Below are 16,014 nucleotides of genomic sequence, written 5' to 3'. Positions count from 1 at the left end.
TATAATCAGGTGCGTCTTATAAAGCGAAAAATACGGTAGTATTCAAAAAAGACAGAAACGGGAAAATGAATTTGGTGCAAAACAAAAAAAAGGCGCAAAACACCAAAATGTCGACACAAAAACAGGCCCAAGTGCTATGAGGAATCAGGCCCTTGGTATATATAGATCTAAGTTAGTCTGAAAAACAAACAAAAATATTAACAAAACAATTATACTCTCATGTTCTCCTAGCACATAATGTGCAAATATTCTATGTGATAATACGAGGAAAACTAGAAAACAACATAACCAACCATAAGCCTTCTATGGCCAAACAGGCACACAACTAAGAAACATATAAGGACATTCCTGCCTTCATAAAAAAAAAAAATAAAATCATTTACAAGAATTTGTAGCGATCCAAGCAAGACACATTTTAATTAGAGTTTATAAATACATGTTTGCAATTCCATCTCCATTATAAAGCCATTAAAGGGAAGTTTCCCTCCTTCTATTTTTGTCAAGTCCCCACATCAATGCTTAGAAACCAAAACCACAAACAGCGAGAATGGTCTCAATAGTGGTCCTTTTTACCAAGTCACGTGGTTGAGATTTGTGATGGGACAATTCTGAATCTTCTAAAAAAATAAAAATGAAAGAATGGAGAACTAAAAGCAAACAAAAAACTGTTAGAAAGATGGTTTTAATGTCCAAAGCCAAAAATAGGTGCAATGTTTCAGCTTTTCTTGAGCCATTTTCAAGCTGGTTACATCTGGATGAGTGTGACTTAAAGGGCATCTGTCAATAGGATCAACTCTCCTAAGGCTAGTTTCACACTTGCGTTGAACGGTATCCGTTGCATTGCGTTGTGTTGATATAACAATGGTCTGCACTCAATTTAAAGAGGATGGCGGTGCACGTGAAAAGAGGGCGATGCCCTAAAGTCATATAATAATAGATTCACTGCACTCAATTTGTAAATTTGCAAGAAGGTGAAAAATCATTTATTTTAAACAGGTGATCAAGCAACATCCAACGACGTTTCGACCCACCTGGGTCTTAGTCAAGTCGCTGTATAGTAGGTGACTGAAGGGTGAGGGATGATGTGCACTGAGGCATGGAAGTATATGGAAAAAGTGCCTTGGGGATATATATGTTATGCAGGCGCAGCAGCGCTATTGCTATTTGAATCTCGTGATTCACGAGATTCAAATAGCAATAGCGCTGCTGCGCCTGCATAACATATATATCCCCAAGGCACTTTTTCCATATACTTCAATGCCTCAGTGCACATCATCCCTCACCCTTCAGTCACCTACTATACAGCGACTTGACTAAGACCCAGGTGGGTCGAAACGTCGTTGGATGTTGCTTGATCACCTGTTTAAAATAAATGATTTTTCACCTTCTTGCATTGCGTTGTGTGACGGATGCAACGGATGTGTTGCATACAGTTAGGTCCAGAAATATTTGGACAGTGACACAATTTTCGCGAGTTGGGCTCTGCATGCCACCACATTGGATTTGAAATGAAACCTCTACAACAGAATTTAAGTGCAGATTGTAACGTTTAATTTGAAGGTTTGAACAAAAATATCTGATAGAAATTGTAGGAATTGTACACATTTCTTTACAAACACTCCACATTTTAGGAGGTCAAAAGTAATTGGACAAATAAACCAAACCCAAAAAAAAAAAAATTTATTTTCAATATTTTGTTGCGAATCCTTTGGAGGCAATCACTGCCTTAAGTCTGGAATCTATGGACATCACCAAACGCTGGGTTTCCTCCTTCTTAATGCTTTGCCAGGCCTTTACAGCCGCAGCCTTCAGGTCTTGCTTGTTTGTGGGTCTTTCCGTCTTAAGTCTGGATTTGAGCAAGTGAAATGCATGCTCAATTGGGTTAAGATCTGGTGATTGACTTGGCCATTGCAGAATGTTCCACTTTTTTGCACTCATGAACTCCTGGGAAGCTTTGGCTGTATGCTTGGGTCATTGTCCATCTGTACTATGAAGCGCTGTCCGATCGACTTTGCGGCATTTGGCTGAATCTGGGCTGAAAGTATATCCCGGTACACTTCAGAATTCATCCGGCTACTCTTGTCTGCTGTTATGTCATCAATAAACACAAGTGACACAGTGCCATTGAAAGCCATGCATGCCCATGCCATCACGTTGCCTCCACCATGTTTTACAGAGGATGTGGTGTGCCTTGGATCATGTGCCGTTCCCTTTCTTCTCCAAACTTTTTTCTTCCCATCATTCTGGTACAGATTGATCTTGGTCTCATCTGTCCATAGAATACTTTTCCAGAACTGAGCTGGCTTCATGAGGTGTTTTTCAGCAAATTTAACTCTGGCATGTCTATTTTTGGAATTGATGAATGGTTTGCATCTAGATGTGAACCCTTTGTATTTACTTTCATGGAGTCTTCTCTTTACTGTTGACTTAGAGACAGATGCACCTACTTCACTGTGAGTGTTCTGGACTTCAGTTGATGTTGTGAACGGGTTCTTCTTCACCAAAGAAAGTATGCGGCGATCATCCACCACTGTTGTCATCCGTGGACGCCCAGGCCTTTTTGAGTTCCCAAGCTCACCAGTCAAATTTTTTTTTCTCAGGATGTACCCGACTGTTGATTTTGCTACTCCAAGCATGTCTGCTATCTCTCTGATGGATTTTTTCTTTTTTTTCAGCCTCAGGATGTTCTGCTTCACCTCAATTGAGAGTTCCTTATACCACATGTTGTCTGGTCACAGCAACAGCTTCCAAATGCAAAACCACACACCTGTAATCAACCCCAGACCTTTTAACTACTTCATTGATTACAGGTTAACGAGGGAGACGCCTTCAGAGTTAATTGCAGCCCTTCGAGTCCCTTGTCCAATTACTTTTGGTCCCTTGAAAAAGAGGAGGCTATGCATTACAGAGCTATGATTCCTAAACCCTTTCTCCGATTTGGATGTGAAAACTCTCATATTGCAGCTGGGAGTGTGCACTTTCAGCCCATATTATATATATAATTGTATTTCTGAACATGTTTTTGTAAACAGCTAAAATAACAAAACTTGTGTCACTGTCCAAATATTTCTGGACCTAACTGTATAGTGGCACAACGGATGCAACGGATGCTGCAAAACAACGGAATCCGTTTTGATTTTTTTTTTTTTTACAGTTGTACCGGCGGCAGACTATTGTGAACGATCAGCTGATCGCTCCCAGTAGCCGGCCGCTGGGTGATCAGCTGATCGCTCCCAGTAGCCGGCCGCCGGGTGATCAGCTGATCGCTCCCTGCAGCCGGGCGCTCAGCTGAGCGCTGTCACTTGCCGGCGCCCGGGCATGCTGGCGGCCGGGCATGCCGGCGGCCGGGCATGCCAGCGGCCGGTCGCTCAGCTGAGCGCTGTCACTTGCCGATGGTCAGGCGCTCAGCTGAACGTTCGGCCACCGCGAGCCAAAATAAAGTTTGTGATTTAAATTAAAAAAAAAAAGAGCATGCGCAGTGAAATCCAGAGGATTCCGCTACTCAAAACAACGTTACATGCTGCGTTCCTCCCGCTGGGCGGAAGCAACGGAGCGTCGCCCAGCGGAAGCAACGCAGGTCTTTTTGGTACAATCCGTCAATACAAGTCTATGGGAAACAGCGGAATCCGTTAACGGATTCCGCTGTTTTCCAAAAGGGCGGATTGTAACGGAAGGAAAACAACGCAAGTGTGAAAGTACCCTAAGCCATCTATATGGGCATGTAGGTCATAGGAAGCTGAATAACATGATACCGTTATATCTGCCATCGGATGTATTATTCCAGAGAGATCCATATTTTTCTTATATGCAAATAAGCTGTTAAGATCTTCCTGAGAAGCTGCCTCTAAAGCTTATTTTAAATTTAAGAGGGCATTGCCAGTGTAAGACATGGAATGATTGGCACTTTGCTCCCATAATCACACACAGCTCTGTTGTGAGATCAGAAATAATACAGTATAGCAGAACTAACACAGTACAGCAGAAGTGAATTTTATCTCATTACAAATACATTTGCAACTGCAGTTCTCTCACAGCGCTTTAACTTTCATTTTGTTAGCTGCCAGTTTGGGGGAAGGGCAATACAGCTCTGTGGGAATACAACTGTAAATGTGATTATTGTTTTTGTAATGAAACAAGGGTTCACTCTGCTGTGCTGCATTAGTTATAATCAGGCACAGCTCTGCAGCACAGCTGGAAGCACTATGAGAGGACAAGTGCTGCTGCAAATGTTTGCAATAAGATAAAGTTCACTTTTGCTGTATTGTATTGCCCATACCGAAGTCTCCGCACGGTCCTGCCCCTCCCGGGGATGTCGGCTCTCTCATCCGTCTGGCCGTCCTGTGGTGGCTGCCCCGTCCCCGGTCCATTCTGCTGTCTACCGGAAGCTGTGCACATCTCACAGACATCATGGCTCTGCCCGAAGGGCACGCGCCAAGCCACACCCCTTTTCTTAAAGGGCCAGCGTATCCTAAACTAGAAGTGCCTCTCAGGTCAGCTAAGAGGCTGCAGTTACTTAAGGCACCTTTCCCCCTAAGGGAGGGAGGTGCCTGGACAATGAGTTAGTAACATCGCTAGTTCTCAGGTCCGTTTGTGCTGCTGCTGTCATTGTGTTGAGTGTTGCTGCTGACATGTAGATATATTTCAGTGCTATGCCTGTTTGCGGATCTGCTGCTGCCGCTAGAATCCATGCTGGCCGGCTACCTCGATACCCGCCACTGTAAGTATCCACGCTGGTTGCTGCTGCCATGTTCATGCATCCATCCCTCCATCCCGGACGGATCCACTAATCTGCCTGCTGCTGCTGCCGTTTCTACCAGAAACTGTACTGTATCTGAAACGCGTTGAAATAAATCACTTTTATTAATCTATCTGGAATAATCTTTCACAACGGCGGTGCAGCATCAACGCCCAGTCTCTTCATTAGTTTCCTATGAGAGTAAAGTGTCAATCATTACATGTCTCACACCAGTAACACCCCCTTTTTTCATTTAAAATAAGCTTTAGAGGCAGATTCTCAGGCAGATCTGGGTCCATCCCATAGATCATAATAGCTCATTTACATATAAGAAAATTATGGATTTTTGTAATATAATTTTAGTCAATGTTCTATGACCTGCATGCCCATATAGACGGCTTAGGAGGGTTGAGGCTAATGACAGATTCACCTTAAAGAGTAACCACTGTTTTACTTTTAGTCCATAAATCAATAGTACACATGAAACTCAGCAAGTTTGTAATAAATCTTATCAGACAAATCTGCTTCTTTCTCCTGCTGATCATTCCTTCTCAATTCATCGGTAAACTCTTTAGTAAGTGAAGACAGACTGAGCTAGGAGACGGCCATTGGTGCTTTTAAAATCCAATAGAGAGGGGAAGTGAAGGAACTAGAGGCGGGCTCAGACATTCTGCTGCAAGTTCTCCTAACAGGTACAGTTTCAATAGAACTGCCATCTCCTATCTAAGTAATGGGGAGATCTGCATTTGCTGAAAACAGATTGTACCCCAGAATTGGGAATTTTTATAATGAATGATCAATCATGGAGAATAAAGAAGATTTCTTAGATAAGATATATTACAAAGTTGCTTATTTTCACATGTACTATTGATTTATTAAAAAAAATTACATAAAATGATGGTTAGGCCTTAATATCACTGCATATCTTAGGACTACAAATAGCCCAGCCTATGAAAGATGTATATATTTATCTACTATTGGGTTTCGGGAGATCGTTATGTGTCTCCTTTTCAATGCTATGGTTCGTCCTGGGTATTGGCATTATTGGTACTGGCATCCTTTGGAAGTGTGCACCCGTCCATGTCGGACAAACCTTATTGTGCCTTTTCCTTTGTTTGAATTTTCTTGTAAAAATAAAGGATAATGTATATCTTACCCAGCTTTTTTTCTTCTTCTTTTTGCTGTCACTATCCTTCAGACTCCCTGCACTACAGTGACTTGAAATGCTATTTAAGCTGGAAATGCTATCCGATGAATTCTGTCGCCTAATTCGCAACTCTAGAATAACACAACAAAAGTAAAAGAAATGAGGTTAATAACAAGCGCAGCTGGTAGGCTATCTCTGGAGCCTCACACTACCATTGGGAAGAATGCATTAGTAATAGAACAGAAAGATAATCTTTCAATGAAAATGATAAAAACTGAACACCGCCAAATTCTCGCATTTCAGGAGTCTGATCACTTAAGGGTGATTTACACGCTGCGACATCGCTAACGATATATCATCGGGGGTCACGTCGTTAGTGCCGCACATCCGGCATCGTTAACGACATCACAGTGTGTGGCACCTAGGAGCGACGATCAACGAGCGCAAAAACGTGAAAAATCGTTGCTCGTTGACACATCGCTCCTTTTCCAAATATCGCTGCTGCTGCAGGTATGATGTTGTTCGTCGTTCCTGCGGCAGCACACATCTCTATGTGTGACACCGCAGTAACGACGAATATCTCCTTACCTGCGTCCACCGGCAATGAGGAAGGAAGGAGGTGGGTGGCATGTTCCAGCCGCTCATCTCCGCCCCTCCTCTGCTATTGGACGGCTGCCGTGTGACATCGCTGTGACGCCGCATGAACCGCCCCCTTATAAAGGAGGTGGATCGCCGGCCAGAGCCCTTGATTTGATGTTCTCTTGCCAATGTCCTGATGAAGGGAGCTGTGTCTCCAGAAACCCGTAGACTTGTGCATGTTATTAAAGAAGCATTAATCTCTTTCTGGATCCATTGGCGCGGAATTAAGACCCTTCTTCTATTACTCTCTGTTATCATCTCCAATTTGTAGCAGCCTCTGCAAGGTGCTGCAGCACAGCTCCGGTTCAAAAGGGTAGAAGCAATATTGTTTTGCAAGATTTGGCAGCAGCTACACAATGAAAGGAGCTGCACTCAGCCACGCCGTTGGCGTTGTACCCCATCCAATCTCATATTGGTGACCTTATCCAACAATAGGTCATCAATATATTCTGCACCAGGTGTTGCCGGATGCCACTTTAGCAAAGGCAGCACGCCCAGACTTTTAACCCTTGTCTGGTACCATGGGGTCACATTGACCCCATGCTGATTGGTACCAAAAATAGTTCAAGATTCAGCCTGCAGCTGCTAAGCAACAAACATTTGGGTCGCCCAATCGGATGCAAGAGGACCATAACGGAGGTCGTGTGCCACTTTACCACCAAGCCCAACCCGCCACAGGCTGCAAGAAATTGCTCTGCGGGCAACATACAGTTCCCTGTGATAGACATCATGATGGCAGACTAATTTTTCTTTCTCTCCAATTCTTCTCTTCCTTTTGGTAATTTGTTTTCACTTATATTCCTGCTCATGTAATATGGTAGTAGGATTATTATATATGATATTTTATACAAACATCAATATATGTGTAAGTGACATATCTCACTATGATATATGTAAGTGCAGCATTATTATTATTTTCTGGAATTTTTTATATTTAAATAAAATAAAAAAAAAAACAAAAAACACCAAAATGATTTGCAAAATGTAAATGTAAAGCTGACTTACCCCTCGGGGCAGGATCATGGGGATTGAGAGCCCCCTGAATAACAGCTTGTGCTTCGGAGTTCTTTGATTTTAGCAAATCAATAGTTTCTCGCAGCTCCACAAGTTCAGAATCCTGGTGTTAAAAGACATCCATCAGTAACACAAAATATGGCCGCTGCATGTATTATTCTGGTCTGTAAAACCGAGCAGAGCAGTACACGCTGTGATTTTGCCATCGGCCATGTGCACTGGCATTCTGGCTATAATGGGTCCGTGTGCTTTTAGTCTCAGCACACAGACTGATTATATGTCCATCTGAATAAGCCCTAAATGGGACAATTGAATTCAATGACCAATTTATCAAACCATACTTGGCAGTACAGACATAAAAAAACCAAAAATATATAATAGCACATCTGAGCCATCATAAAAAACAATGTTTATTAACACAAATAATCATAGGAAGTAACACAAACTAATTAAAAAATAAATAAATTGGTAATGGCAATGACAATGAATGGAGCAGAGATGAGCATGCTCATCCCCTGCTCCATTTAGACAGGAGGTCTGGAGAGCATCGTTTTTAGGATTGGTGAAGGCCCCTCTGATCGCATTATCAGTGATTAGTACGTTATCCCTTATGTAGATAGCGTAAAACTGTCCTGGATCCAAAGTCGACCCCTCTCTCTTCTATGACCGTCTTCTCTTTCTACTATGGTCCACACCGTGTTTCACACTTTGCCTGGTGAACTCCAGTGACATCATCATCCAAGACCATTTCAGGCCGACTCTGACACGTCTGTATGTCTGGGCATTGAGTAAGCTTGTATTCATTTACTTTATGCTTCAGAGGTTGTCTCATCAGTCCTCCCAGCTAGAGATCTTCTAAGCAAACTCCAGCCCAGTAATTGACACATCACTAGAATCAGGCTTTCTGCCCCTACATTATGCTGCTCTCAGATGAGGTATTAAAAATCTGGTGACAGATTCCCTTTAACCCCTTCCTGACTAATGACGTATACATCAGCCATGTGCCTAACCACACTAAGCCCGGATCTTGACCTGCACTTGATGGCTGATTTAATCAGTCATCAAGTGCCTCTAACAGCCGCAGATGGGTCCGAGATCCAACCGCAGCTATTAACCAGTTAAATGCTGCTACCGTGTTTCCCCGAAAGTAAGACAGTGTCTTACATTCTTTTTACCCCCAAAAGTGCCACTATGTCTTACTTTCGGGGTATGTCTTATATTGGAAAAAATCCCACAGCAATCGCAGCAAGTCTCCATGCAATGTACCGTATGGGGACTTGCCGCGATTGCGCCCTAAGTGTACCGCAAGTTCAGGAAACTTAACCACCAGCGGCTGCACATGAGGGCACTGAGGCTGCGTGATTTTGTATGTTGTCCATGGTCCTGATGGACCACGGACAACATTACTGCAACATTTCAACATTTCTCGGTAGCCAAGCGTTCAGCTGAGCGCCCGACCGCCGGCATGTGTCAGCTCTCAGCTGAGCGCTAAGCCGCCGGCATGTCAGGGCGCTCAGCTGAGCGCCCGACCGCTGGCATGTGTCAGCTCTCAGCTGAGCACTAAGCCGCCGGCATGTCAGGGCGCTCAGCTGAGCACTTTGCCGCCGGCAAGTCAGGGCGCTCAGCTGAGAGCTGTCTCATGCCGGCGGCATGTCAGGGCGCTCAGCTGAGAGCTGTCTCATGCCGGCGGCATGTCAGGGCGCTCAGCTGAGCGCTTTGCCGCCGGCATGTCAGGGCTCTCAGCTGAGCGCTTTGCCGCCGGCAAGTCAGGGCGCTCAGCTGAGAGCTGTCTCATTCCAGCGGCATGTCAGGGCGCTCAGCTGAGCGCTTTGCCGCCGGCATGTCAGGGCTCTCAGCTGAGCGCTTTGCCGCCGGCATGTCAGGGCTCTCAGCTGAGCGCTCGGCCGCTGTAACTGTACTGTAAAGAAGAAAAAAAATAAATAAATAAATTTTTACTACGTCTTACTTTCGGGGTACGTGTTACATTAGCCGACCCCCCCAAAACCCCCACTACGTCTTACTATTGGGGGTGTCTTACTATCGGGGAAACACGGTATCAATTATTGAGAGCAGAATTTAGCAAGGAAAGCATGTCATTGATCCCACCCATTGGCACGCCTGTCACTTGATCGCGGGGCACCAATGTGTTGTCATGACAGCTAAAAGTTTTCTGATGACCCCTGTGCTTGTAATTATAATACTATAGTATAATAGCTACTGCTAGTGACAATTACTGCCCAATCACAGTGTCACGGATGTCGCTGCCACATCACAGCGCTATACAAGTGGAGTGGCACTGCTGCCCTGAAGGCGCAACAAGTAAGTCATAAAAAGCAGACACAGTTGGACTTCATAGAATGGCAGAATTGGAAAGGACCTCCTGGGCCATCGTGTCCAACCCCCTACTCACAGCAGGATTCACTATATCATCACACACAGATGTCTGTCTAGTCTCTTTTTGAACACTTCTATTGAAGGAAAACTCACCACCACCTCTCATGGCAAAAACAAAAAGAAATAAATTTCTTAATTCCAGCTCACCCCTTAATGATGGAAGTCCTTGAGGATGGTGCACGGATGGGTGTAGGCCACGACACTAGGAACAGCAAAAATGGGGTCCATGCTGGACTGTGAGCAAGGAAGTAATTCCGAAACGTGTCTGTTCATGTTTTAATCTATTTTAACATGGTTTGAATAAAATTTAACTTTTACATTGGATGTTGCTGCTGGACCCCATTTTTGCTGCACCTCTCATGGCAGTCTGATCCACTCATTGATCACCCTTACTGTCAAAAAGTATTTCTAATATCTAACCCGTATCTTCTCCCTTTCAGTTTCATCCCATTGCTTCTAGTCTTTCCTTTGCAAATGAGAATAGGTCTGATCCGTCTACAATGTGACAACCCTTGAGTTATTTGTAGACAGCTATTAAGTCGCCTCTTCTTTTTTGCAAGCAAAACATTCCCAGATCCTATAACCGTTCCACATGGTTTGTAGACTGGTCACCATTCTGGTTGATTATATCTGAACTTGCTCCAGTGATATTCAGTGAGCAAGGGCATCCGCCCGAAACGTGTATGAATACTTATATTCCGCTCTACCCATATTTTATGGATTAAATAAAGCAAGTAATTTTACTTATGGAGGATCCGGTTTCCTTTTTTTTTTTTTTTTTCTTTTTTAAAATGTGGTGCCCAAAACTGGACACAGTATTCTAGATGAGGCCTGACCAAATAAGATTAGAGGGCAATAATTACTTCAAGTGTGCAGACTCTATGCTTCTGTTAATACATCCTAGAGTGGTGTTTGCCTTTTTTGCTGCTGCATCACACTGTTGACTCATGCGCGGTCTGTGATCTATTAGTATACCCATCTTTTTCACAAGTGCTGTTGCTTAGCTCTAATCCTCCCATGCTGTATATGCTTTTTCATTTTTCTTGCCCAGATGTAGGACTTTTCATTTTCCCCTGTTAAAAACCATTCCGTTAATTACTGGCCACTGTTCCAGTTTATTAAGATCGTTTTGGATCCTCTCTCTCACTTCTCTAGTATTAGCTATTCTTCCTAGCTTGTGACTTATTGCAATTTGCTTGTTGCATTTGCAGTACCATTGGGGACGCAATGCAACGGCATTCACTTGTATTCCACTGATGTGTAGCAGCGACACCCAACAAACTTTAGTTGTGTAACGGATTTTGCAGCCAACATTGCCAGTTGCCACTGGCCTTGTAATTGTTTAGTTGGCAACAGTGGTTAATTATTATTTAAAGACATTGAGGATAGCACACAATAAAGGCATTGTCAATAAAAACAAAGGGTGTTTTTTTTCCATGGCGATATATATATCTAATATATAAAGCTCAGTGTGTGTATGTATGTATGTCCGCTAAAGGAATTTGCGCATTTACAATTACGAAATTTTGCACAGACGCCCCATGTGACTCAGGGAATGTCATAGACTATGTTTGGGAGGGAAAATTTAACCCCATGCTTTCCAGTTACTCTACAAAAATCCTGCAGGCATTAAACTGAATGGAGCTGGGAGCTGCAGGCTATAAATAGCAACTGTCAGTGGTTGCTATAGGAACAAAATAAACTGTTAGTATAAGAAGCTTATGTGTGAGGTAAAAAGATGTTGGTGGTGAGACGGATAAAGAGAGACAGAGACACAGACAGACACAGCCGGGCAAAGAGACAAGCCCTGGAAAGAGACAGACTTGCAAAGAGACAGGCTGGCAAAGAGACAGCCCTGGAAAGAGACAGACCTGGAAAGAGACAGACCTGGAAAGAGACAGACCGGGCAAAGAGACAGCCCAACAAATAAATGGCCCGGAAAAGAGACAGCCCTGCAAAGAGACAGCCCAGGAAAGAGACAGCCCGGGAAAGAAACAGCCCTGGAAAGAGACAGCCCTGGAAAGAGACAGACCTGGAAAGAGACAGACCAGGAAAGAGACAGACCAGGAAAGAGACAGACCAGGAAAGAGACAGATCTAGAAAGAGACAGCCGGGCAAAGAAACAGCCGAGCAAAGAGACAGCCAGGCAAAGAGACAGCGCGGCAAAGAGACAGCCCTGCAAAGAGACAGCTCGGCAAAGAGACAGCTCGGCAAAGAGACAGTCCGGCAAAGAGACAGCCCGGCAAAGAGACAGCCCGGGAAAGAGACAGCCCGGGAAAGAAACAAGCCCGGGAAAGAGACAGCCCTGGAAAGAGACAGCCCTGGAAAGAGACAGCCCTGGAAAGAGACAGCCCTGGAAAGAGACAGACCTGGAAAGAGACAGACCAGGAAAGAGAAAGACCAGGAAAGAGACAGACCTAGAAACAGACAGCCGGGCAAAGAGAAAGCCGGGCAAAGAGACAGCCGGGCAAAAAGACAGCCGGTCAAAAAGACAGAGAGAGAGAGAGACACAGACAGATAAAGAGATTGAGACAGATAGACTGATGCAAATACAGACAGAGAGATAGAAGCAGACAGACAAGGAAAGAGACAGACAGCGAGACAGACAGACAGCGACACACAGACAGAGACTGGGAGAGAGACAGAGAGACAGTTACTTACTACAGCTAGTGTATATATATATATATATATATATATATATATATATATATATATATATATATATATAAATATATATACACACAATATATATATATATATATATATATATAATACATATAATATATATATATATATATGTATGTATATATATATATATATATATATATATATATATATACATATATACACACTATATGTCTAAAAAGCTGTATTCACTGAAGTATAGCCATTTAGAGGTATTACATGATTTATGTTAAAGGTGCTGTACTGAATAAAATAGGACAAAACATATGTACCCTGTGGACTAGCATGCGTTTCATTGAAATGTGGAAGCTGCAGCCCATCAGTGGGTTCTGACATAAATAATGTCATGAGCTGGGGACAGCCTCAGAACAGCATCGGTCCAATAGGTAAGGCTGCTTTCACACCTCCGGTTTTAGCAGAGCCGGCCAATCCGGCTCTAAAACCTATGCAACGGATGCGGCGACAAAACCGCATCCTTTGCATAAGTTTTTTTTACATGCGGCCCGTCCGGTTTTTGCCGCTTGCGGCAGGCTACTGAACGTGCGGAGTGGAAAAAAACGCATGCGGCGGCCGGATGCGGTGTTTGCTGCAGGCAATACGGCACTAATGTAAGTCTATGCAAAAAACCGGAACCCGCGGCAAAAAAAAAACGGTTGCATTTTTTCTGCAAAGCGCCGGATTGTGCCGCACAGGAAACACCGGATGTGTGAAAGCAGCCTAAGCATACTTTTATCTAATCTTCTTCAGCACACTGGGGGAATTCACAAGGACCTATCACTTCCCGATCTCCACTTTTGTTTTCATGATCATGGCTGGGTTGTGTTCATTACCTTCTCATTTGCAGTATCGGCGAGATTACGGAGTCTCGAAGTCATATTCACTAAAGATTGTTCAAATGCTGCCACTAAATTGGCCTGCAAAAAAGTGACAAAGTTGAAAAAAATCAAAAAATTGACACATAATGATTGTTACGGACATGTTATGTGTGTGCGTTTCTAATCCTCACATCCTAAAGACATACAAAAGCCTTGATGCTCTAATGAATTGATTACATGTTAAATATGTAACACTTTATGCTTATAGTAAGGAGAAGTATTAGAAATCCTTTCATGTAAAACAAGGGTTTTCACAGTCAGTTTCTAGGAGTCAATTAGATATAGTGCTTTGAAAAAGTTTTCATACCCTGTGAACTTATACACATGTATTTCATTGGGGTGTTCTGTGATATACTAATGTAAAAAGAATGCTACAAGATTTTCTAAACATTTGAAAAGTATAAATGTAAAATATTTGATGTGCATTTGTATTCAGCCTTCTGTAGTTTGATACCGCTAAATAAAATCCTGAGTGACCAAGAAGTCACATAATTAGTAAATTGAGTCCACCCGTGTGTAATTTATTCTCTGTATAATTACAGCTGTTCTGTGAAGGCCTCAGAGGTTTGAGAACATTAGGGATCAAACAGCATCATGCAAACTAATGAACACACCAGACAGGTCAGGGATAAATTGTGAATAAGAGTAAAGCATGGTTAGGTTATAAAAAAAACTAACCCAAACTCTCAGCATCTCATGGAACACTTTTCAATTCATCATCCAAAAATGGAAGGAGTATAGCAGAACTGTCTACCAAGACATGTTCGACTAAACTGACACACCAAGCAAAGAGAGCTCTAATTAGGTAAGTGTCCCATGGTCACTCTGGAGGTACTGCAGAGACCTACAACTCAAGTGGGAGAATCTGTCCACAGGACAAATATTAGTTACGTAATCCTCAAATATGGCTTTTATGGAAGAGTCACAAAAAGAAAGCCATTTTTGAAAAAGGTCATAAGAAGTTCCCTAGTAGTTTGCAAAAAGCCATGAAGGGGACACAGCTAACATATGGAAGAAGGAACTCTGGTCAAATGAGACAAAAGTAAGTTTTTGGGTAAATGCAAAACGCTATGTGTGGCAGAAATACATGGTACATGACCCTAAAAACACCATACCCCCCATCAAACATGGTGGTGGCACCATGCTGTGGGGATGCTTTCTTCAGCAGTGACGGGGAAGCTGGTCAGAGTTGATAGGAAAATAGAGTCAGCTAAATACAGGGGAATTGTGGATGAAAACCTGTTAGGGGCTGCAAAGCCTGAGACTGGGGTGCAGGTTCACCTTCCAGCAGGACAACGACCCTAAACATACTCCTAGAACTACAATGGAATGGTTTAGATCACATCATATTCATGTGTTTGAACGTCCCAATCAAACTATAGACCTAAATCCCATTGAGAATCTGTGACAAGCCTTGAAAATTGTTGTTCATACACGCCTCCATCCAATCTCACTGAGCTAGAGATATTTTGCAAAAAAGAATGGGCAAAAATTTCATCCCCTACTGTAGATGTGCAAAGCTGGTAGAGACATACCCCAAAAGACTTTCAGCAATAATTGCAGTGAAAGGTGGTCGACAAAGTCTTGACTCAGGGGTATGAATACAAATGCACATCACAATTTTCAGATTTATATTTTTTACTTACTTAAAAAACTATGTATCATTTCCTTTACATGTCACACATACTTGCTACTTTGAGTGGGCATATCACATAAACTCCCAATAAAATAGATTTCAGTTTGTGGGTGTAACAAAAAAATGTGGAAAACTTCACGGGGTATGAATACTTTTTCAAAGCGCTGTAACTATGCTTTGTTGGTCTAAGGCTTAATGGTGTCTGTAAGCTTGGATAGCCTTTGGCCAAATATTCATTAAACTGACACTTACCCTCCATATTCATGAGCCCTGTATAACACCGCCCTGGCTCTGATTGGCAGCCTTCTGCCTATGCACAGTATACATAGAAAATTGCTAATCAGTGGTGTGTGCGGGGTTATACATACCTCAGCATTCAGAGAACATGTAGATCCGCAGCAGAGAAAACTCTGATTCTATCAAAACTAAAGCAAGCAGCCTACTAAGTGATACATCACTAGAATCAGGGTCTCTGCCCCTATATCATGCTGCTCTCAGATGGATAGCAAAAGACCTGGTGACAGATTCCCTTTAAAGGCTTATTTCCATTTCAGTGTTTCACAGCCTGCATCCCAGAGTCAATTATATTTCTCTGATCAATTAATGAGGTAACTGTGGCACCTCACTGCTAACCTCAGAACCAGATCTAAGAGAGATCCTAGAATTCACTATTTTTAGGGACTTACCTTCTTTAATTGGAGCAGAAGATATGGAAAGTTGCTAATCTAAATACATAGCTAGGAAGAGACAAACAGACAGGCTTTCTACAGGAAAAGTACATCCTGACATCTGTTCTCACCAGCACTGACAAGCGCAGCATGCAGCATTGTGCTGTCACAATGACAGATAGCACACCGCAACGAGGCGTCTGTAAGGGAGTCTGTCAGGA

General features: G+C 43.0%; 1 protein-coding gene across 2 annotated transcripts in view; it reads right to left on the bottom strand.

Moving 5' to 3' along the window:
* Window positions 1-16,014, bottom strand: part of NAV1 (neuron navigator 1) — a 190,455-nt gene that overhangs the window by 69,275 nt on the left and 105,166 nt on the right. For both annotated transcript variants that reach the window (XM_075335814.1, XM_075335815.1), the window contains 3 exons: window positions 13,445-13,528; window positions 7,527-7,638; window positions 5,892-6,013 (listed from right to left, as the gene is read on the bottom strand). In XM_075335814.1, the coding sequence (XP_075191929.1) occupies window positions 5,892-6,013; window positions 7,527-7,638; window positions 13,445-13,528 (318 nt within the window). The remainder of the gene's footprint in view (window positions 1-5,891; window positions 6,014-7,526; window positions 7,639-13,444; window positions 13,529-16,014) is intronic.

The sequence above is a fragment of the Anomaloglossus baeobatrachus genome, chromosome 2 (genome assembly GCF_048569485.1).
Source record: "Anomaloglossus baeobatrachus isolate aAnoBae1 chromosome 2, aAnoBae1.hap1, whole genome shotgun sequence".
In the NCBI taxonomy this organism is placed as follows: domain Eukaryota; kingdom Metazoa; phylum Chordata; class Amphibia; order Anura; family Aromobatidae; genus Anomaloglossus; species Anomaloglossus baeobatrachus.
This window is presented reverse-complemented; position numbering and strand designations above follow the sequence as displayed.